Raw genomic sequence first — 23,880 nt, forward strand, 5'->3', positions numbered from 1 at the left:
AATGGGTGTTGACCAGCCCGCTGCCCTGTAGATGTCTGCTAGTGAGGTTCCATTGGCAAGTGCCCAAGAGGATGCCACACTCCGTAGAGTGTGCTCTAAATCCCAAAGGGGCAGGCACTTAGCCCTGGGTCTGGTATGCTGACTCGATGGCATCCACAGTTCAGTAGGCAAGTCTCTGTTTGGAGACAGTGTTCCATTTCTGCTGTCCGCCAAAGCAGACAAAGAGCTGCTCAGAGCATCTAGAGCTCTGCGTGCGATCCAAATAGATGGGCAAAGCACGTATCGGACAGCGATTAGGCTAGGTCTGCCTCCTCCCGGGGCAGGTTCGCTTGCAGGCTCACTACCTGATCCCTAAAAGGGGTTGTGGGACTTTAGGCACATACCCCGGTTGGGATCTCAAGACCACGTGAGAACACTCCGGACCGAACTCCAGGCAGGTGTCGCTGCCAGAGAACACCTGCAGGTCCCCAACCCTCTTGATGGATTTCGTGAGTGCAGTCAGGAAGGCAGCCTTCACTGAGACTGCCTTTAGATCAACTGACTCTAGGGGTGCAAACGGGGCTCTCCGTAGGCCCATGAGGACCACAGAGAGACTCTATGAGGCAAAGAGGCTATAGCGGTTATGTGCACCTTCAAGGTGGAGGTGGATAGCCGCCCCTTCCTGCTGGAAGGAATACACTGACACGACCGCACATCTCTGGGGGTTTTTGCCTCCGGAAGAACACCAACTTGTGAACAAATGGCACTTCACGGCATATGGCTGCCTCGTAGAGGGAGCCCTGGCCTGAGTGACCATGTCTACCACCGCTGGTGGTAGGCCACCTAGATCTTCTTTGTTCTGTCCAGGGGCCAGACATGGAGATTTCAGAGGTCTGGGCACGGGTGCCAGATGGTGCCCCGTCAATAAGAGAGGAGGTGATGCCTGAAACTTTTTCAGTGGGACCACCATTCTCCGTCTGAATGACTTCAGGCTGTTTAGCACCGGCATCTTGAACGGGAGTCTGAGCAAGGCCCGGTTCAGAACTCACAGGTCCAAGATTGGCCGCAACTCACCGCCTTTCTTTGTCATGATGAAATTAGGGCTGTAGAACCCTTTCTTCATCTCGGCTGGAGGGACAGGCTCTATCATGTCCTTATGCAGAAGGACAACTATCTCCATGTGCAGGGCGGCAGTGTTCTCGCCCTTCACCAAGGTGAAGCGGTCACTACTGAACCGGGGCGGGCGCCTGGTGAACTGAATCACGTAGCTGAGCCGGATGGTACCGGCAAGCCATTGTGATGTGTTGGAGAGCACTAGCCATTACTAAGGGGACAATCGTGTCTGACATACCTGGGGGTGGGGCCTCGTGGTAGGGGGAAGCAGGAGACGCCACTTTGAGGAGCCTTGCTTCATCCCTAGCTCGTGGCTGCGCTGATGGGAACCTCAAAGCACTTATCTTGCTCCGTGCACCTGGCATAGGGCGGATCAGTGGCGGGGGAGGAGGGGCTCTCTGACCGTCCTCATAACTTGTCACTACCGCTGGACATGGGTGTGAGTATGGTGCAGCCGTGCGCGCAAAGGTGAGGGGCCCGCATTCGCGAGTGCTCGGTGTCCAGTTGCCGTGATAACGGCATCCGTAAACACTGGCTGTGTGACCCAAGGCATGAGGAAACCACACTTTCTTTTGAAAATATAGGTAATTTAGCCTGGACCACAACATTCTCCTCCCGGCCCTCCACCAGGGGACAGAGTGGTCTGGTCACCAGCTCCAAGGTTCCGGCAGACATCTTCCTCCCTGGGTTGTCCATCTCAGGGGTGCTTAGGAGACTTCCTTGGGGTCTTAGCAATGGACCGTGAGGCGAGGGGTGTCAGCTTCCTGCGGGGGCTGAGGACTTGGCCCAGGCTGCAGCTGAGCCACCTGGGCTGTTGCTGCCACAGGGGGACACCCTCGGCAAGCAGATCGGCTGCTGTATCGCCTCTGTCTGCTTCTTCACTGCAGAGAACTGCTGGGTGAAGTCCTCAACGGTGTCACCGAGTAGGCCGCTCTGGAGAATGGCAGCGTTCAGGAAACAAACCTTTTCGGCGTCCCTCATCTCGACCAGATTCAGCCATAGGTTGCGCTCCTAAACAACCAAGATGGACATCGCCATCTCCTGCATCGGGATCAAGACTACCCTCATGCAGCTCTTTCAGTGCCTTAGCCAGGTGTACTTGCAGAAGGGCCATGGCATGCAGGGTGGAGGTGGCGTCCAGCAGCACTGTAGGCTTTGGTCGCTTGAGACTACGTAGTCCTACAGGACCTGGAGGGGAATGCTGGCCAATTTCACCAGGTGGCGGCGTTTTTCCCCTGGAAGAAGGAAAGCCGTGACTGCAACGTTGATATGTGAGATGTATTGATATGTCACGTTCTTGCAATGAGAACATGAACCATCCACGAGCACTGCCACAACATGATTACGGCTTCGAAGAAAAAATCTGAATGAGTGGTTGCAAGCCAGCTCCTTTTATACCTGTATGTCCGGGGGAGTGGCGTGCAAATTCCACTCGCCAATTCCCATTGGCCTTTTCTCAAAGATCAGAGGTGTTTGGGGCTCCCAAGGGTGACCACTAGTGTCAATACATCGACACAACGTCGAGTTATTGACAGATAGGGAACAAAAGCCTATGCCAGTTCGACCCGTATTTATGGAAAACTGTATTTTTTCATTGTAAAAAGTGTATAATGTTCATTCATCTTTTGTTACTTTTAAAAATAATGTACAGTGGCTCAAAACAGTATATGGGCACTTAAGTCAGATTTAAAAATGGCATTGCACATAGATAAAATATATACATAAATACACCAAGTTGCATTTATTTTAAAGATGGTTAGGACAAGCACATGCTGAAGAAACATTTATGTGATGGTATGTTGAGTTTACTTAAAATATATATACTTAACATTTTTGCATCACGCATTTTAAGTGCATTTCTATGTTTAATCAATGACCCTTATCACTTAGTTTAATAATTTTAAACCATGATTTTACCTATACATAATTAATATTTACATTACATTCATAATGTTAGCCAGAGGGGAACTGGCCCCCACAGTGAGTCTGGTTTCTCCCAAGGTTATTTTTCTCCATTAATCTACATCTTATGGAGTTTTGTGTTCCTTGCCACAGTCGCCTACAGCTTGCTCACTGGGGTTATTAATACAATTATCATTTAATTCTTTATAAACACTATTAAAATTCGTATTTTATCTAAATTACACAATGATGATTAATCGACTTTATAGACATTACAGTTTTTATCGTCTGTTAATGCTAATATTCTGTAAAGCTGCTTTGAAACGATGTGTGTTGTGAAAGGCGCTATACAAATAAAATTGACTTGACTTGACTTGCATTTATTTTATGGTCAATTTATGTCAGCACAAATGGAATACTTTTGTTAGATATAAACAAATGTATAATGTTTATACTTTATTTAATTAATATATGTCACATGAGATTTAGCAACTAATAGCAAGTTGTTTCAAATTAACATTTACATCACTGTTTCTATTTTACTTGGCTCTAAAGAAAACATTAACTGAGGTCAAGCAATAAACTTGTTTCCCCTAAGAAGTGCACATAAAGCTACACTTCTATGCATATTAAAATGTGCTTGGAATAATTACATTGAACAGGATCCAAGCTGACCACTTATAGAGCACTAGAAAATACTTTACTAGAAAATAGCTAAAATATCTATGAATTCTTAATGACAACTAATTAAATGCCCATTCAAGTTTCATTTGACCAAACAAATGTGCTTAAATTAGTATTTTGCAAGGACTTATTGGTATTCCCCACAACCTCAGTTCTGTACTTGATTGTTTGAGTTAGCAGTACTTAAAATCTTAAAATTAAGAATATTTAAGCTAAAGAAGTTCAATTAATTTACTTTATGTAAATTTACAATGTGCATTAATGAAAATTAACTGAAGTCGTTTTTAAATTAGAACAATAAATATAATATTCAAAATAAAGACAAAATGGATTTGAATACATTTCTGATTGTCAGATGTTAAAGGAACATGTTAATGTGATGAACTACACTTGAAGTTATTCTGCAAGGAAACCTGTTTGAACTTGAGGGGAACTGAGTTTATACGTTCAGTAAAAATCAATGTGACAGGGCGGCGGGTGGGGCCGGGTCGTGATTATACACACTCGGGCCCTTATCAGGCTAATTAAGCCACTGAGAGGGATAAACGCTGACTGCGGAAGGTGGTGCGATGAGAGAGAGATCGTTTAAGGTCAGCTGACCATTATGTGTAATGGCAATATAAGGGAAATGAGGAGGCGAGAGCCAGCTTGACAATATAAATAATAGTTTTAATATAAAACTGAACAAAAAGACACAAACACACACACACACGACGGTCAGCTGATTGTAAACGATCTCTCTCTCGTTGCACCACCTTCCGCAGTCGGCTTTTATCCCACTCGGAGGCTTAGTTAGCCTGATAAGGGACCAGGTGTGTATAATTACGACCCGGCCCCGCCCTCCGCCCTGTCACAATCACCTTTTGACCAGTTATATATATATATATATATATATATTGCAAAAATTGCTCAAAAAAAGTTAAGATAATTCTGAAAAAGATCTACATTAATTAGTGCATAGATGCTTCTTAATATTTTGCTATTTAGTTCAATGACATTTGTTTTACTGTAAGTGTGGATTTTATTTACTTTTAAGGGTTTGTGTTGTTAGAAGCCATTTTTATATTAAAGTATTAGTGTATGATTTTGCCATTGGGTCAAGACATCCTATAAATGCACTACTAGTCCTTGGTTTGTATTATAGTTGCAGCTCAGGGGTCACATCCAGTTTGTGAGTGTCTTTCATAGGTGAAACTAGGTTTTATTACTTTTATGATAGCGTGCTTACCCTCACCACTGACTCATTTTTGGGTTGGGATAGTGGGTGGGGGACTATAACTGAATCACACTCCCTAAATACTTGAAGTCTTTGAGAAATGTTTGTAAAGATTGTATTCTCTTGAATAGCTGGGGAAAACGCACACACACAGGTCACCTCCAAACAACCCTCCAACACACACACACACACACACACACGCACAGTTTTTCTAAGTTTTGCTAACTCTCAAAAATCTGTTTATTTAAAAAATCTGTCAAAGAAAGAAAACCGTTTAGAGTTTTGAAATAATTCTGTTATTATCTGTGTTTGACGTGAAGAGGCATTCGCACAACACTTGTGTACTTTGGATAAGCCAGTAAGAATGCTGTAAAGGTGTTTAAATGCAATGTGAAATCAGTGTGACAGGTAAAAATCTACCTGTTTTGATCGGTTTATTCTTGTGCTGTTTATGACCTTACAACAATAAAGGACAGCAGCTAAATGAGTTTATGGCTTATAAATAGGTTAGTTCACCCACAAAATGTAATTCTCTCATCATTTTCTCACCCTCCCAGATATTTATGACTGTCTGTCTTCTGATGAACACAAACAAATATTTATAGAAGAATATTTCATCTCTGAAGGTCCATATAATGCAAGTGAATGGTGATCCGAAATTGTAGCTCCAAAAATCACATAAAGGAAACATAAAAGTAATCCATATGACTCCAGTGTTTTAAGCAATGTCTTCAGAAGTGATATAAAAGGTGTTGGTGACAAACAGAACAATATTTAAGTCCTTTTTTACTCTAAATCTCCACTTTAACTTGGACTTTTAGATGTGAATGTGAAACTAAACCGGCAGCACATGTTACTTTAAGATGTAAAAGTTCAAATAAAAGTGGAGATCACACAAAAATGTAAATTCTCTCATAATTTATTCACCCTCCTGGCATCCCAGATGTGTATGACTTCCTTTCTTCTGCTGAACAAAATTAAGATTTTTAGAAGAATATTTCAACTCTGTAGGTCCTCACAATATAAGTGAATGGTGACCAAAAGTTTGAAGCTCCAAAAGCACATAAAGGAAACATAAAAGTAATCCATAAGACTCCAGTGGTTTAATCCATGTCTTCAGAAGTGATATGATAAGTGTGGGTGAGAAACAGATCAACATTTAAATCCTTTTTAAAAATACTAAATCCACTTTCACATTCTTCTTCTTGTGTTTTTGGTGATTCACATTCTTTGTGCACATTGCCACAATTTATAGTAAAAAAGGACTTAAATATTCTCTTGTTTCTCACCCACACCTATTTTCATACCAATGCACTTGCATTATATGGGCCTACAGAGCTGAAATATTCCTCTAAAAACCTTTATTTGTGTTCAACAGAAGAAAGTAAGACATACACATTTGAGATATCATGAGGGTGAGTAAATTATGAGATATTTTACATTTTTGGGTGAACTATCCCTTTAAGTATAATTAGTGTAAGAATATTCACGAGAAAGCAGTGTTGAAATCCAGGACAGACCATAATTTCTTATTTCTGTGTCATATCATACACAGATAACTGCTTTAGGCCATTTCATCATTACTTTATAGCCATCTCACAACTCTCTTCATTAAGTACTTCCATATTGCGTAATACTATGACAACAAAAATTTTGTATATTTCCAGGAGTAAGGCACAATTTGTGATAGAGTTTCACTGCAATTCCTTTAGAGTGCAAGGACTTGACACCATATTTAAATTAGAGTCGTTGTGATAGCTGTTTTGACTTAAAAAAAAATTTTGACAACATAAATTCAACATTTCAACAAGGCTGATGAAAGTGGTGATGCAACAAGTATACCCAGGTTTGGGAGGGTTACTTTTGACCAAATATCAAAGGTTTTACTAGAAAAAAGAAATTATGATCCAACGTGAATTTTCTTGATAAAAAAAATATGATCGTGCCTGGAAACATGTGCATGTAAAATGGCTATATGTAATCTGACAATTTACACAAGGTTTATTTCTATTTCTTCTGCTCCAAACTTACTTCAAATGTACTTCTCTGTCTGCTCTTATGAATGTAACACATCATAAGAAAGTGTTTCACCGCTGTTCAAATGTACTTTTGGATTGCATCATTTCTATGTTTTATATGTTTTCCATCTGAAAGGAATAAATATTAAATTAAACAAATGACAATAAAATGCAAAGTAATCTCTTCAGTAATCAAAATACTTTTTGAATGTAACCGTATTCTAAATACCAATTATTTAAATTGTAACTGTAGTGGAATACAGTTACTTATATTTTGTATTTTAATTGCGTAATCCCGTTACATGTATTCCGTTACTCCCCAACCCTGAGAATATCTCTGGAAAAATAATTGATATCAGAGTATTTATCTTCTGTTGCAGTGGATAAAAAAGATTTTCAATGATTATATTCTTGTTTAGATTTAAAATGTATTAAGTAATAAATCACTTATCAAAGTGTTTTTAAATGCATCGTTCGTGTTTTCTGGGGCAACCTGCGCCGTAACATAGCCGAAAGCCGCGCCCTCCTTTCGCCAACTCCCACATATACGTCATGGCGGATTGTCCAAACCCGGAAGTGAAGATGGCGACTGCCTACGAGAGGTTCAACCTGTAAGTAAAAAACTTTTATTCGAGCGCAAGCGAGTGATATAATCACAAACAGCGCTCAGTTTCACTTCAGTATATCTCAACTCGTTTAATGGTAGCGTCTTCGGCCACTGTCAGGGGTTGACGTCGCCTCTGCAAGACAGTTTTTAGGTTGTAATGGACGCAGCACAAGATTAAGCCTTTCAGAGAGACTGTGTTCAGGTTGGCTGTGCAAAAAACATAGTCAGCTGTCTGCCTAGACAGTGTTTTGGGGGGGTTTGAACGTTCGAATCGAACCTTTAAACCGCGTTTAGTTATTTGAACGCGCCTGTTATGCTCAGATACGTTGTCTAGGTAGGCAGCGCACGAGGTTTAGAGACACAGAAAGTGTTTAACAGTTCTATCAGCCTGAGCTCTTACAGATGGGCTCATTGATCGATCTGTTGAGTTTTTGGTTACTGACTAAAACTCTTGACTTTGATAGTGTAGAATAGAATTATTCATATTTTGATGTGCATTATGATGCTAATGGTATGCATGTTTATCAGTGTAGAAGAGATGTTAAACTATGTCATCAAATATGATGATTTAATTTTAAAATTTGTCGCCTGTCCAATTCAGAGAGTGTACAATCCAGCATATGTTTTTATCATACATTCATTTGATATGATGCAGGGTTATATTTGGAAATATGAGGGCCATGCATAGAGGTGTCATAGTATTCTTAAAGAAGTCATCGAAATTAATAAAGTCCTAAAAAGGCATGGTAAATTTATATCTAGTTGAGGTCAGCTGTAAAACGGTAGATTGGTAAGATGTTGCTTTTGGTGATGAGTGCAGCACCTTCTATAAAATGGTTAAAAATATTAATGCAATAATCAGGGGTGGTGTGAAAAGTGCTGGACAATTTTGAAATTATACCTATCTTTTGAAAGGAACCAAACTTGAGGCACACCTGAACCTGAGTGGATTGTCACCAGCCCACATCTTTCATCATTGTCACACTGATCTACAAGAGACACACAAACACTAATGCGAATTGCAATATGTTCACACGGGCAGAAATAATCAGATTATTGTATTGCCTAATCTGACTCAAATCCGTTTAGCTTTTTGTAGTTTGTAAAGGACAAAAACACATAAAATTAGATTTTTACAGGCCTGATCCAAACCACATTTTTTGGTTTTGTAATCTGAATAAAATCTGATTTTTTTGTTAGAACGGTCAGATCTGATTTCACGTGGGGGTTTTTCTTGTCATTCGTTGCGTGTGTCAGGTTATTTTTGTCAGGTGTTGCGATGAGAAGACAAATACTACATTTTAAATGGCATAAAGTATGCCTTTCACAGGGCACTTCAAATGGAAAACAATTGGCGAAACAATTGACGACCAATCGTTACAAGAATATTTTCATTGAGTTTTTATATATATATATATATATATATATATATATATATATATATAGATATAGATATAGATATATATATATATATATATATATATATATATAATTATATTCGAGTTCTGAATGACCGTTATAATATTAGAAGGGAACAGGGCTGACCACTTGAGAATGGAACGCACCCATATGTCATGTAGGCTATATGTTGTTACAGTATCTTTTACAAAAATACAGATGTTGGCTTTTCCCACTTAAAGCGATGCACTACAGTGTGGTTACCCACACCAGCTATGTGCCACCTCAATGCGATAAAGTATTGAATCAGTACACGCGAATGTGGGACATTGTAGCATTTCGAGTGCTTCAGTGCGGGATGGGGGTCCTCTTCGATGCTTGACTATTTTAGGATTCAATACGGGACACAAAGCCTTCAATACGGGACGTTTCGGTGCTCGCTGTCGACGGTCCTTCTGAACCTCCTGCTACTGCTGAAAATATGGCTTTGAATTTTCCAGACTGTTAGATTAATGTCCCTAGCTCATGGACCCACTGCAAGGCATCACAAATCACAGGACTGTCTAGGCAAGTAGACTGTGTGATCAAGTTAAGACAGTGTGTCCCACAATGCACATACAAAGCCAATGGCTGCTGTCTCTTTAGTGCTTGCTCTCCTGAATGTCTTCCTGACATATTGGCAGCACCATCATATGTCTGACCACTTAAACCAGACTTGGTAATAATTAGCCTCAAGAGGACATCCACTGCCAATCTAGCAATCTCCTCTCCAGTAGTGTCTGGGACTTAATGCAAACCAACAAAAACCTCTTGTGGTACCAGGTCATGGTCCACATATCTAAAACATATAGATTCTTACTCTACTTCTGAGATACCTAGAATGCCATCTATAATGATAAAGTACTGAAAAACTGGATATATGCAATACTTCTGACGATACAATTTCCTAATAATTGCAAAATCTCATTTTGCACTGAAGGAGAGGTATAGTCATGACAGCGGGATAGCCAATTAGAGAGATGGGCATCATCCTTGGCTTTGATTTTCAAAAGCTGAAATAGATTCCCATCTTGTGTCTCATGGCCTCGCAGTGCCACAACCTGCCTAGCAAGGTACTGTATTGAACCTACAATATTTTGCAGGCAGTGCCTAGCATCTTGTTGTTTTGTCCAGGCACTTGAGAGATGTGCTGGGGCTGCTTCTTGAGCATTTAAATCTAACAAGCGCATTCTTCAAGTTACTGTATCCCTTTGAGGAGAATGCAGGGTCTGCCTTTTTGGACAGTGTACTTTATTGTGTATGTTTTCACACAGTGAAAACAGAGAATTCCCTTCACTGTGGGCTATATTGAATCCATGGATACTGCTTATACCAACTTTCCTAAAAATGGAGGACCCTATTTGACAGCTTTTGAACTGGAATGTATTTGGGGTGAGGTTGGTTTGGCTTGGCTTCAAAGTACATAAATATCTCCAGTTCATTGTTGCCACTCTCACTGCTATTCTGTCTATTACTGTCTACAGTTGGATCAGTTTCCTTAGAAATACACCACAGTATACAGTTAGCCACTCTATATCAACTACTGCATGTGAAAAATACATCTATAAACTGATGAGGATAGTAACCACTTATTTTATATATTTTGTATGCATAAAATAGTATTCATGCTTGCATGTTAAAAACCCATGAGTGTACCAGTGCAACCTCAATGTAATACAAAACAAATATCTACATTTACTCTTAAATCATGTTTTTACAAGCCTAGGCCTCACCTGTGACCCTGCCTTTCCACCTACCTCTCTTCCTACTCTGTCTTAGCTACTACCTGGCAGGACTGCTTCTGTCACCTAATAAAATAACACATTTATGCATGCCATATGAACCAAAGTGCCGTTTCAAAGCTCTCATTTCAAACACGCATTGATGAACCATACATTACATCATCAGGCCAACAGTTGTCACAATACTGAATCTCACTACTAACATAACACCATGTCATTGTTCGACAGAACTGAAAAAGCATGTGCAAGCAAGGTGCAGTTACACCAGTTCTGTCTGGAGGAATGGGACAAAATTCCAGCAACCTATTGTAAGAAGCTTGTGGAAGGCTACCCAAAAAGTTTGTCCCAATTTAATAATATGAAGGCAATGCTACTGTAAAAGGAGCATAAACACCTATCGGTTCGGAGTGTAAATTCAATAGATTGCCCTTTGAAGGTCTCTGTGTTCTGTATTTTCTAAGTGCTGAAGTAAAGCAATTATTATTAATTCACACTTTACAAATTGACTCCAATCTTTTTCTAATCTGAATTTTAGTTGACCTCTACTGTAGATTAAAGCTCTAATTACTTTCTGATCATTCTTTTAATATAAAATTTTTAAGTTATTGAGTCTTTAAATGGCTTTCTCCTACCTGGTTATGTCCTGTATGTTTTCCCCTATATTAAAGCTCCATTAATTATATAAATGATTTAGGAGGAATACAGAATAAATCAAATAATAACAATTTACTGGCCAGGTAGGATAAAAAACACAAGTTACAAAATCAATCAAAGCCAATTTCACACATGATCAGAATAAATAAACATTCCTAAAAATAAAAGACAAGTCAAAGAAACATACCTGGAAATGGAAAAATATTTATGCAATGGCAAAGCATGGAAGATCTGGCTAAAGACTTCCTGGTAGAGAAAACTACACACAATGTTTTCTTTGTGGGTCATCTGGCTACAGAGACCCTGATTCCTTTGTCATTACACACAGCAACTGTGTGGGTGATCTGAATACAGATTCCATAAACAATGTGTCACATTTAGGGATGCACCGAAATTTCGGCCGCCGAAAATTTTCGGCCGAAAATGGCACTTTCAGCACTTTCGGTTTTCGGCCGAAAGAGAAAAAAGGCCGAAAATATGAGCCGAAAATATATACCTCCTCACCCCGCCCCTCAGTGCTCAGATTTCAATCTGGATCGATCTAGCCCTTATCACAGCGCTACCAAACAAAGGCCGATCATGTCAGCGGTGTGGAAATTCTTCAAAGTTTCTGATAAGGACATCAAATTTGCGATCTGCAGTGTTTATTCAGCAGAACTTTGAAGATATATACAGAGTACAGCAAGAGATTCTACAGGAAAATGTCACAACTAGCGCAGCTACAACACAACTTGAGACGTATAGCTGAACTACGCCAGAAGCGACAATCCCCTTGACTACGGTCGCATAAACAAAGACCGCTTTCCTTTGCTTGCGCGGATTGCGCACAGGTATTTATCTGCCCAAGCACCAGCACAGAGAGTGAGAGGCTATTCAGTGCAGCATCTCATGTTCTTGATGAGCTTTCTGACAGGAGAGACTGTCAGAACGTTTAGCAACTTTTGTTCTTGAAGAGAATCCTGTCACTTGTACTTAAATAGAAAGCGGTCCAATATGATGTGTATAGCAATTACATTACACTTGTTCTTCACTTGAGGATACATCTGTCGTTTACAGTTGAGGTTGGATTTAGTTCAATTACTGCTGTTTTGCACAATAATGTTCACTTAAAGTGTACATACGTTTACATAAACAGAATAGAGCACTGATCTATATATATAATTATATATTATAGTTATATATAGATCAGTGGAATAGAGGCCCTCTGCCATTCTGTGTTCTGCCTTTTTGTTTTAATTAAAATTACTGTTGCATATTTAAACTTTTTGAAAGATGTTAGCTAAGTTCATTACTTGACTGTTGTTTTGCATAGAATAATTTTCTAAAACTTTACATTATTTGGATAATTGTTAATAAAATCTGTAAAATTAGATTTTTACAGAACTGAAAGAAGAATAATATTTAATATAGTTTTAATATATTTTTTGTCCAATTTTGGTGTGCTACTTTCAATAAAAGTGTGATTTATTTTATTGGTTTGTAGTTTTTCAATTCAGATTAATTAAATTCATGAAATTAATGAAAAAGTATAAAATTAATACAATTATACACAACATTTTTTTTTTTTTTAAATGGGTAAAAATTTCGGTTTCGGTTTTCGGCCAAGTGCATCCTGGATTTTCGGTTTCGGTTTCGGCCCAGAATTTTCATTTCGGTGCATCCCTAGTCACATTTAAAAAAAAAAAAGGTGGAATTTTGGGAGTGGTTAGGTTTGGTAGTCCTGGAGTCATACTTTATCTGTATACAGGTGGTAAGCACCTCCCCAAGCAATGGCCAGCATTTGTCTCCATTATTAAAACTCTATTACCAGATATTATCAGATGTGGGGAGAAGACCATAGTACCGGTCGCACTGAGCCCTTTTGAATGATACCAAACATGTATGATCAAAAAAACATTTTACATTACAAAACACAAAGTAATAACTTTTTTTTTTTTTTTTTGGTGTCCTTAATGTGACCTGAGTTGAGAAAGAGGGCAGATGTGAGAGTTAAGTTTTATGGTCCTTAAAAAGAAGGGAGTGTCTTAGGTGGAGATGATCATCTGTGTGAGAGTTTTATGAAGTTGGTTCTCACAGAGTTCTTTTACTTTTACGACATCCTGGTGCCAGTCTTACAGTTTCCTCCGCTTGGCCACCTGGAGACAATTCCAGAAGGGTCCCTGTGGGGTTATTGTGTCGTACTTTTTATTTTTTTTATCTCAGTCACTGAAGTGTGTGCAGTTGTGACGGGATAAGAGCCAGTGCCACATCGGTTGATGTCCGTAAGGATCTGATGAGGCATCTGAAGTAGCAACACTGGAACGGTATGAATGTGAAGGTGAGGGCACTGTCAATTGCACTTCCCCGAAATATTCAGTCCCATCATGTGTAGGCATAGAGTGCTGAGCGTGTAGATGAACTGGAAAGGATTTGTGCAGTGTTTTTGGCCAGGTTTGTCTCTACCTGTGTCTGGTTGAGCTTAGCACATGTGTTCAGATCATCGAGTCCATCAAGGCTTTTGGACATGTCATTCCATCATGGAGAAACACCTGCTTCTGGTTGCACCTTCCCTTTGATGATGATCTGACGCTTAAGAAGAATTCTCTGCCACCTCCAGTGGTGGTCTTCTGGGCAGACCTCAATAGGTAAAGGAGTTCTCACTGGTGAAGCATCACTGTGTGAAACACCTGAACAACATCTTAAATGACTATGTAATGATGAAAATCTGAAGAATTTAATGTTATAATGTTATGAGAAAAGGTTGTGTGATACAGCAATAAATGATGAAAAGACAAATAATGAATTCATGTCAACAAGTGCGAGTGGTACTCCAGGTCTCAAGTGTGTCCTTGAAAATGCAAAGGGATCTAATTAATCTGATATTTTACTACCATTGTGATTTGTGGTAGTGGAATTTAGATATACTTGATCTGAATGAATTAAAGGAAAGTTGGCACAGGGTCCAAGGCAATCAGAACATTCATCACCAGTATACATCATTACAGTGGAACTTGATCTGAATAAATTTAAGGAAACGTACCACAAAGTCAGTATTGGTATCTTCATCAGTGGCATGCATCATTAAGCATATAGTAATAATAATAATTCTATGATGGTAGAATCACAGTTACAGATATAATAATCACAGTACTAATTCAAAATTATCCAATGTGTATGATTTGCTGGCTAAGCCACAATTTTCTAAATGTGTCGTGGATCAGTAGAAGTGGCTGCACTTCATTTCATCCACTTCTTATTAGGTGCAAATGTTGAAATTTGGATAGCAAGTTTGCTTGCAAATAGTAATCAAATCATCGGTGTATGACTGTAGCCATGCACAGGTCCCATGTACATTACACTGTTTCAAATATGTTGTCGGGAAGTTGTAAATAGTGCAAGTTATGTGCGCATCATTATAACTGTTTAATGGAAACCGGTTCGTAATGTTGTATATTTGAGAGGCTATGTGTATGTGAGAGGCAGGCCAGATCTTCAGTGGATTAGTACTTTCAGAATCTAGGCCATTATTTTGTTCCATGATGTGTAGTGATAAAAGTGTGTGCTCTGTACGTTCATGTCTGGGAGATGAGTGGTACCTGATCTAGAGCAATTGGTGTTGCACAATTTGGTTCCGGTGCTAAACCTGGAGGTCATATAGCTATTTTTGTTTGTGTAGTGCTGTGAGGTGTAAATGGGCCCTTTAGATTTGCCTTTGCACCCATCTCCAACATGGGCAATCCGTTGTTCTGGCGTAATGCATGGGGATCAGAAACCTTTTGGCATCTGTCCCTCACAAGATTGCAACCTGAAATAGAAACAACCACAGAGAGCGAAAACAGTTAATGTTGAACCTTTAATTCATTTTAATTTAGACTTGTGGTACTTTTCTTTATTTTTCCTCTGATGGTCAAAGCCAAACTGTAACAAACAGTTTTAGTCTTATACCTTATGGTTTGTGTCATCAGGGGGAAGATACATTTTGCTTTACAAAAACGTGTACCATTACAATGTCTAATGCAAATTAAACTGAGCATCTTTGGTAAGATCTGAATTACTGCTAATATTTTAGTGCAGTTTGAGTGTGTAGCACCTTAAGCTGTTCTTGCAGTTGAGTCTGCACAGTCTGCTGTTGTGAGCAATATAGGCCCCAGTTCTGCTATATTATAGTATTTTAATATCCCTTCCACTTTATCTGCATACAGGAGGTAATTTAGATGAAAGACCCAGGAGGTAAGCACAAGCAATGGCCAGAATTTGTTTACATCGTTAAAACTCTATTACCAGATATTATCAGACCTGGGGATAAGACCATAGTACCAGTCACACTGAGACCTTTTGAATGATACCAAACATGTATGATCAAAAAAACGTTTTACATTACAGAATAGGATAAGTCATAACTTAGTTCTTTTGGTGTCCTTAATGTGACCTAAGGTGAGATAGAGGGCAGATGTGAGATTTGCGTTTATGGTCCTTAAAAAGAAGGGAGTGTCTTAGGTGGAGATTGTCTTAGGTGGAGATGCTCATCTATGTGAGAGTTTTATAACATTGGTTCTCACAGAGTTCTTTGACTTCTACGTCATCCTGGTGCCAGTCTTACACTACCAAATACTAATAAAGTGTTTGTAAACTTCTGACCCACTGGGAATATGATGAAAGAAATAAAAGCTGAAATAATTCATTTTCTCTACTATAGAGCTACAACTAACGATTATTTTGCTAATCGATTAATCTAACGATTATTATTATTAATATTAGACTGATTATTTGACTATTCGTGTGATTATTGCAGCGATGAATCATTAGCTCTTAACTGATTATTCAGCTTGAGCCCCGAATTAAAAGGTTGTATTAAATGTGCTTACTAACAATAAAGAGGACAAATCATCTTTAAAAAATACCTCTAAAAGACATTCACTAAATTAAAGGGGAGAAATAACTTTTTATTACATTTAATTCAGTAAAGAAATTCACTGTAAAAAATGATATTATCAAGTGTTTTTGTCTTGTTTTCCATTTTAAAATGGTGTAAAAATCATTAAAACACGATACATTTACTTGAGAAGCAACATATAAGATACTTAGACTTGCTTTAAGAGAATGTATCTTAAATATAAGTGTATTTTTGTATATAAGTGTATTGTTTCTCTTGGTTATACCTTTGCGAATGCAATAAAGACAAAATATACTTATATTCAAGATCTATTCTCTAAAAGCAAGTCTAAATATATTATATGCTGCTGCTCAGGTGAATGCATCTTTTTTTAAAGATTTTTTATATTATATTTAACATTCTCCGATAACAATTTTTTCTTCTGCAGTATAGCTGCTAAAGAAAATGTACGTTGATTTAATTTGGTTTAAAAAAAAAAAAAAATTGTAAAACAAGCCAAAATAAATCATAAAGATATTTTGTATAATGGGGCGAAGACTTCACTCTCATCTTTCTGTTCACATCAATCCATCTTTAACTCACAAAAAACAAACTCTCGCTTATTAATAAAGCTGCATATTGCCAATTGTCTTCAAGATAAGAAATGCACAGTGACATGTATATTATGATTCAATAAGTAGCGAGCCATCACATTATAATCTAGCTGCATTAAGCGTGCGCGCTCGAGGGATGAGCGTCCCCGTGTCAGAGTGTGCATCAGCCGGTAGCAGTTTCAATCTCTCCCCCTCAGATCGGGACATTTGTCCAACTCATAGAAGAGGTGCCGACCACACAGAGAAATGCCAGTTTCAGAGTTTTTAGTTATTTACATGATCTTCTTCTGTATTATTTGAACTTTAATAAAGCTGTAACGCATTAAATATATCTGTATTTAAGATGTAATACCGAGGTGTTTCCTTTAAGGAGCTCCGGCTCCACTTATTCCACAACTAGAGTGCTTCTGTATTTACTTATTTAGTATTTTCTATACTGTCAATTGATTAAAATTCTTTAATCAAATTAATGATGTCCCGATTATTTAATCGCATATACAAATATTTGCTGGGAAAGCCCCTCATATATAAGATATTCAGATAATTCAAATGCATAATTTTTGTAGCAGAAGAGTTAATTATTGATAAGGCAGTACAAAAAAACAGCTTTAGAATACAGTGTATTGTTTACTACCATATTATTGATCATAAGACAATCATTGGCAACAGTTCACAACAATCCATTTCACAAGTGAATTTGTCAATCAGTTGGAGATTTATTATGAGGGCTTGTTTAAGGACCCATCAATGAACAGCTGCGTCAGACATGCTTGTGTAGCGTCTCGGATGCGTTGCGTCATAAACATACATTTTTTAGGTCACTGTGTCAAGTTAAATATAGTTTACTACGTAGAACACATCTTGAGATCCCTTAGTTCGAATTTGTGCTCTAGTTACATTCTTGCGTTCAAAAAATTTGATTGCAAGAATGTAACTAATGTCTGTTTTATGCTGTCTGGTTGTTTTGTTCACTGTATAAACTGCACGTTGCCACACAGCTCAAATTTCAATTACTGCCCTCTGGAGTAAACAGGTGGTACTACAAGCTTGCATTACTCAGGAATCTTCCTTATTACAATCCTTATTACATTGCGATTAATTGCGTAAATGTTTTTAACGCGTTATTTTTAATACAATTAATCGCACTGAATGAACGCGTTAAATCGACAGCCCTAATATATATATACACACATTTATTAGTTCCAAAAATATTAAATTGACCAAAAAGAGAGACCTATTTTAAGTATCTTTTATTATTTGATTTATATATTTGAAGTTAAATATGTAAAAAAAAAAAATACTTTTTAGGTGTATGAAGTACACATACACCTTAATATTACAATTTATATGACAATTAATTGTGAGCCCTAAAACGCCCTAATCGTAATTATGACAAATAATCGTCAGACAAATTTCATTGTGAATGCCCTTTTTATGGCCGAATCTCACGAAACCTGTCAAGAACAAAATATCTTGGTCATATTTCACCCCAAAATCAAAAAAGAAAAATAAAGAAATTATATTTTGCTTTAAGAAAACAAAGCCTATTTTTAAAACCATTATGATTTGGGGAAATGTTCTTCACAGGATTTGTGAGATTCACATATTTTTTTTTTTTTTGCTCTTATTATATATTCATAACTTCAAGCCTTAAACACTGTTTCTTTGTATGACTGTCTTAAGAATGGCTTCTTGCACAATGAACAGAGCATTGCCAGTACTGGTATTACAGCTAATAATAAACACTTTGTTAACATTGTATTGACAGTGTTTCTTAGTGTAAACTTGCACTAGCAGTGTGTTTGCTGTGCCACACTACCCAAATACCTCTTTATTCCTGTTCAAATATTTCCTAGACAATTTGGTCCTGCTTTACTATGCTCATAACTCGTATACTGTGTTTTTATAATTCATATGCTATACACTTAAGCCTAGTTTAGTAGTATATGTATTTAATCCATTTCCTGCACTTTTCTATAAATGATGTGATTTTTCCACAAATATGCAGGCAATATTTGAACAAGGCCAACACCAACTTACATGTACTGTCTTTACTTGTGTGACTCGATCGTGTCCACCCACAGGCTTGGAGAATTTCCAAGTCATGCCTCCCTGGCTGCTTGCACATCAAGTGGTGCACAGAAAATGTGGTTGCTCAGCAGTTTGGTGAGGAAGGAAGACTCTGTAGCCATTATTAAAGTGGGACACGCATGTACTGTAGGATGCATTACTGAAACAGGTTCTCACAATCTTAGAGAGACTTTTGATAATTCATTTACATTTACATTTATGCATTTGGCAGACTTACAGTGCACTTATTACAGGGACAGTCCCTCCGGAGCAACCTGGAGTTAAGTGCCTTGCTCAAGGACACAATGGTGGTGACTGTGGGGTTAGAACCTGTGACCTTCTGATTAATAGCCCTGTGCTTTAGCCACTACGCCACCACCACTCCAATTCAGTGCTTGAAATCTGTAATGTCCTTCAAGATGAATAACAGAAAGTGAAATGAAAGTTCTGCTAGTTTTGTGATTTATTATAACACTGCTTTAAAAATCCGCTCAATCCAGATGGTTTGAGTCGATGGTTCAAATTAATTTGGAAATTCAACCTTCCACATCCGGGAACTGCAGAAAAAGCATCAGAGTACCGATGCACAATCTCAACCTGGTGCTGTTTGTTCTGACCAGTCGGTGGTGCAATGCGATCGGGTGTTGAGTGCTGAAGACCAAAGTCACAGATAGAGAGAACAGCTTTGTATGTTTTTCATAGTTTGTTTTTCAAAATGGTTCATGGGTCAAGCATTTCCCGCTTTTGTCAACCCGCGTCATCATCAGTTTCTAAGTGCCGTACGACAGAATAATTATCCACCGCTGCTCAACTTTTAGTGCAACTACATATTGTCTCGCTCTCATTAAGCAACCAGACTAAGGAATGTCTGCGACACTAAACGTACTAGTAAGGGCAGGGTCTATAGACATGAAGCCCTGTCTGTCTGTTTTAGAAATATTGATGTACCTCACATCTGCACACAAAATTACCTACAAAATTAGCCTACATCTTAGACACACAGCCTGTTTTATTCAGGTGTCAGCTATCAAAAGCTGTGGCGAAGCCGTGCACAGCGTGACGGAGTGAAGTACAGACCAGTGTGTGTTGGCTTTTTTTTTACATTTTTACAAAAAAATGTAAAAAGATTGCTGATACATTGTTTTTAGGTTATTACATAACTCAGATGTTTGAAGAGCTGAATGCTGTGTTTGTAGGCATTACATATAATGTAGTAGGGTGACCAGTCCCGAATTAGAAACTTTTTTTTTTTATTTATTTGTCCAAGGCAGTAAGTAGAACGTTAGTATCGCTAAAGTAGTACTTGATCTCTATGGCACTTTCCCAAAAAGCATCCAAGTAGTAAAATAAAAACTTTTTAAATTAACATGGGCTATTTAATTAAATGCTGTGATCATCATTCACTTTTGGCATCTCGACAAGGTTACATATCGTTTTCATTGTTGTTGGTATTTCCACACTATTGTCATGTTGAGAAGACAAACTCCTGGACATATTGTCCAAGGTTTCAGCATTGGACCAGACAGCTCCTGTTATATAGTGTGTGTATGTGTGTGTGTGTGTGTGTATATATATATATATATATATATATATGTATATATATAAATAATATAATATTTATTTATTTATTTTTGTAAAAAATACACATTAATTTATTCCCACTTATCCTATGTAAGGTAGCGAGAACCACTAATTGCGACCACGAGGAGGTTACCCCATGTGACTATACCCTCCTTAGCAAATGGGTCATTTTGGTTCACCTGGCTGGAGTCACTCAGCACACCCTGGATTCAAACTCGCGACTCCAGGGGTGGTAGTAAGCGTCAATACTCGTTGAGATACCCAGGGCCCCTATAGATGCACAGTTCTTAATATTTTTTTCATAATTACTCAATATTCTGCTCCATTACCATTGTAATACCTAAAGGTTATTAATTGCCCACTAATTTTCCTTCCTGTTTGGCTTCCCTGTCTTTTTAGGCATGCAACACCTGAGAAGTTTTACATTGAGGCATGTGATGACGGAGCTAATGACGTTCTGGTTATTGATAGGGTGTCAACTGAAATTATCCTTGCAGGTAGGACCTGATTACAATGAAAATAAGCCTCTTTTCTATGTCATTTCTAATACATATATAATATACACTTTTGAGTGCATTCGCACTAGCTTTTTTGGTGTTCATTTGACATCAGAATTCGGTTTGTTTGGTTGGTTGGTATGAGAGCTGTTTTCTGATTTGGGTGCACATCGGCGAACCACACTCCAGTCCGCTGCTCTCACTGCTGATATGGACGCAATGTGTCATAACTTGCCTTTTAAAGAGCAGCTTGCATTGTTTACATCTGACAGTGGCTTTGTTATATCAGAGAAAGAGAAAAGCATTCATTTAACATGGGTTCCTAAAACTTGACTCTCTCGATGATCTTTGAGCATATAAATTTGTTCAATAACTGATGAACCAAGACATCGAGGCATTAAAATGTGACATTATTTTAGACATTTCTTGTTGATTTGTACTCTAAAAGACTGCAAGCAAATCATGTGAATATCACAAACTATGGTGCAAAATTGTACCTGTCATTGCAAAGGCATTGCATAAGATGGAGTTCCAAGCATTGGGCCACGTTGATTCATATGAAAGGGACTTTTGGAATCAGACATTCACTCATTCATTTTAGAATATTTTTAAGATTTAGGTCAATGCGTTTACATTTTAGAACAAAATTCCATCAAATTGAAATGTGTGTAATGTTAAACAAAATAAAATATATTTTTAATTACATTTTATTTTATTAACGGTTACTCAATTTAATTTGATGGTATTTTGTTATGAAATTTAATGCATAAATCTTAAAATGATTTGTTGTTTGTCCAAGATGTAGTGATGTTGCTGAAAAATCATGGCAGCTATTTGGATTGTTTCATAGTTCTCCACTTAAATGGGATAATTCACCCATTTAACATTCTGTCATTTTTTCTCACCCTCATGTTGTTCCAAACCTTAATGACTTTCTTTCTTAAAAAGAACATAAAAGTAAAATTTTTGTAGAATATCCTGGCTGCTCTGTACCGCAAAATGAATGTGAATGGGGTTGAAAAAATTTAAAAAGTAGTCAGTATGTCTTGTATTCCTACATATTTGTCCACGTTATTTGAAGCCATATGCTAGCTTTATATGATAAAGGGACCCAATCAAATATGGCATTTGGACACAGGACATGCGAGAGCCAATGATTTTTGGCATCGATGATACCAAATGGCACCCACACTGATTTTTGTAGTCTAAAAATGTCAGAGCTTTGGTGGAGGGGAAGCTCATCAGTGAATTACTATTTACATTTAATTTGGTTCCTTAAACAAAGCTGTGGCAAGACTTAAATTAGGCTAAAGCACACGATACATATGGGCTGCTTTAATGGTGCATGGAGCTTTTTTTAGCATTTTGGAGCTTGACATGCCCAATCCTCATTCACTTTCATTATATATTAAAGAGCATGCAGGATACTCTTTAAGAATTCTCCTTTTGTGACTTTCACAAAAGAAAGTAAGTCATGAGTTTGGAAACACATGAGGCTGAGTAAATGATGACCGATGACAGTACTTTGGTTGAACTGTCCATTTTAAATGGAGAACTAAGTAACAATCCATGATTTCTCTGCAATGTCAGTTCACCTTGAATGTCGGATTCAAAAAGTCCCTTTCACATGACTCATCAAATCCCAAAGAACTGATCTCTATTCGTCTGACTTATTTAATATCTGTATTTGCAATGACTGGTCTGATTTTGCACCATTGTAATATTAACATGATTTTGCCATGTCTTTCAAGAAATGTTTAAAAACTGTCAAATTCTATTAAAAGGTTTTGAATGCTGTTTTGGGGTGATCTAACCAAGTGATATTTCATTTCTATTGTCATTGTTACTTTTTCTTTTTGAGGTTGTCATTATTGTCTTGTGTAACACACCACTTACTTTTGGTTGAAGCGTAGAAGAGAAGTACATTTAGTACAATTCATCTTTTAGATGGGTTACTTCCATTTGTATAGCATTGTTAAAATTGTTTTTATAACTGCAAAGTACTTAAAAACCTAATTGGAAATGTTATTCCCTGCAAGTCAACACATGACTTGCAGGGAATAAAATTATATATCGTGGCCATGAATTAACAAATCGTTCCCAGGGTTTAATATGTGAGCATGATTTATTAATTTGTGTAGTGAAGAGACATCTATGGCTGCTAACGTTGCTCATTATTTTACAATGGAGGAATGCCTGTTTCCCGAACCAGCACATAGATCACTTATTATAAAGTAAATATTTAGTGCTATGGTTGTAAGGGTAATAAATTAATTAATGAACTGGTCACATTTAATTCAAACGAGGGCATAAAATAATAAAACTTAGTGACGATTTAACTAAAACGAGGAAACTAAGTAATAAAATGTGGCCATAATTGAATTAAAACATGGGGATTATTTCTTAATTCGTGGCAACAATATACAATTTTTTCCCCGCAAGTCATGTGCGAGGTTCCATATGTTATCAAATTTGAAACTTTACAACCCACCTTCAGGAGAATGAAGAATGCCTCCTAGATTTTAACATCATTGAAATTATATAATGATATCAGGTAACACATTAACTTTGACAGCCCTAAAATACAAAATCTAAAGGAATATTCCGGGTTTAATACAAGTTAAGCTTATTTGACAGTATTTATGTGATTTTTATATTGATTACCACAAAAAATATTTTCTATAAATAAAATAAGTGATTCATTTACTATGGAAGTGAATGGTGGCCTTCTGAAAAACGTACTCAAAGTATAGCAACAAGCACTATGCGTGTAAACATGCTTTTTGTGTGGTAAAATCACTTCCTAACATTTCCTGTGTAAAGTAATAACCGATTTCACAACTTCGTGGTCATGATTATGTAATTTCAACAAACCCTAAAATGACTGCAAAAATGACTATTTCAACAACTACAG

The 23,880-nt window shown here is 37.7% G+C and overlaps 1 protein-coding gene across 1 annotated transcript in view; it reads left to right on the forward strand.

Moving 5' to 3' along the window:
- Window positions 1-7,472: 7,472 nt before the first annotated feature.
- sacm1la (SAC1 like phosphatidylinositide phosphatase a) overlaps window positions 7,473-23,880 on the forward strand; it is a 37,864-nt gene continuing 21,456 nt past the window's right edge. The window contains exons 1-2 of the mRNA XM_052136724.1: window positions 7,473-7,523; window positions 20,869-20,966. Of these exons, the coding sequence (XP_051992684.1) occupies window positions 7,495-7,523; window positions 20,869-20,966 (127 nt within the window). The 5' untranslated portion in view covers window positions 7,473-7,494. The remainder of the gene's footprint in view (window positions 7,524-20,868; window positions 20,967-23,880) is intronic.

The sequence above is a fragment of the Xyrauchen texanus genome, chromosome 10 (assembly GCF_025860055.1).
Source record: "Xyrauchen texanus isolate HMW12.3.18 chromosome 10, RBS_HiC_50CHRs, whole genome shotgun sequence".
Taxonomy (NCBI): domain Eukaryota; kingdom Metazoa; phylum Chordata; class Actinopteri; order Cypriniformes; family Catostomidae; genus Xyrauchen; species Xyrauchen texanus.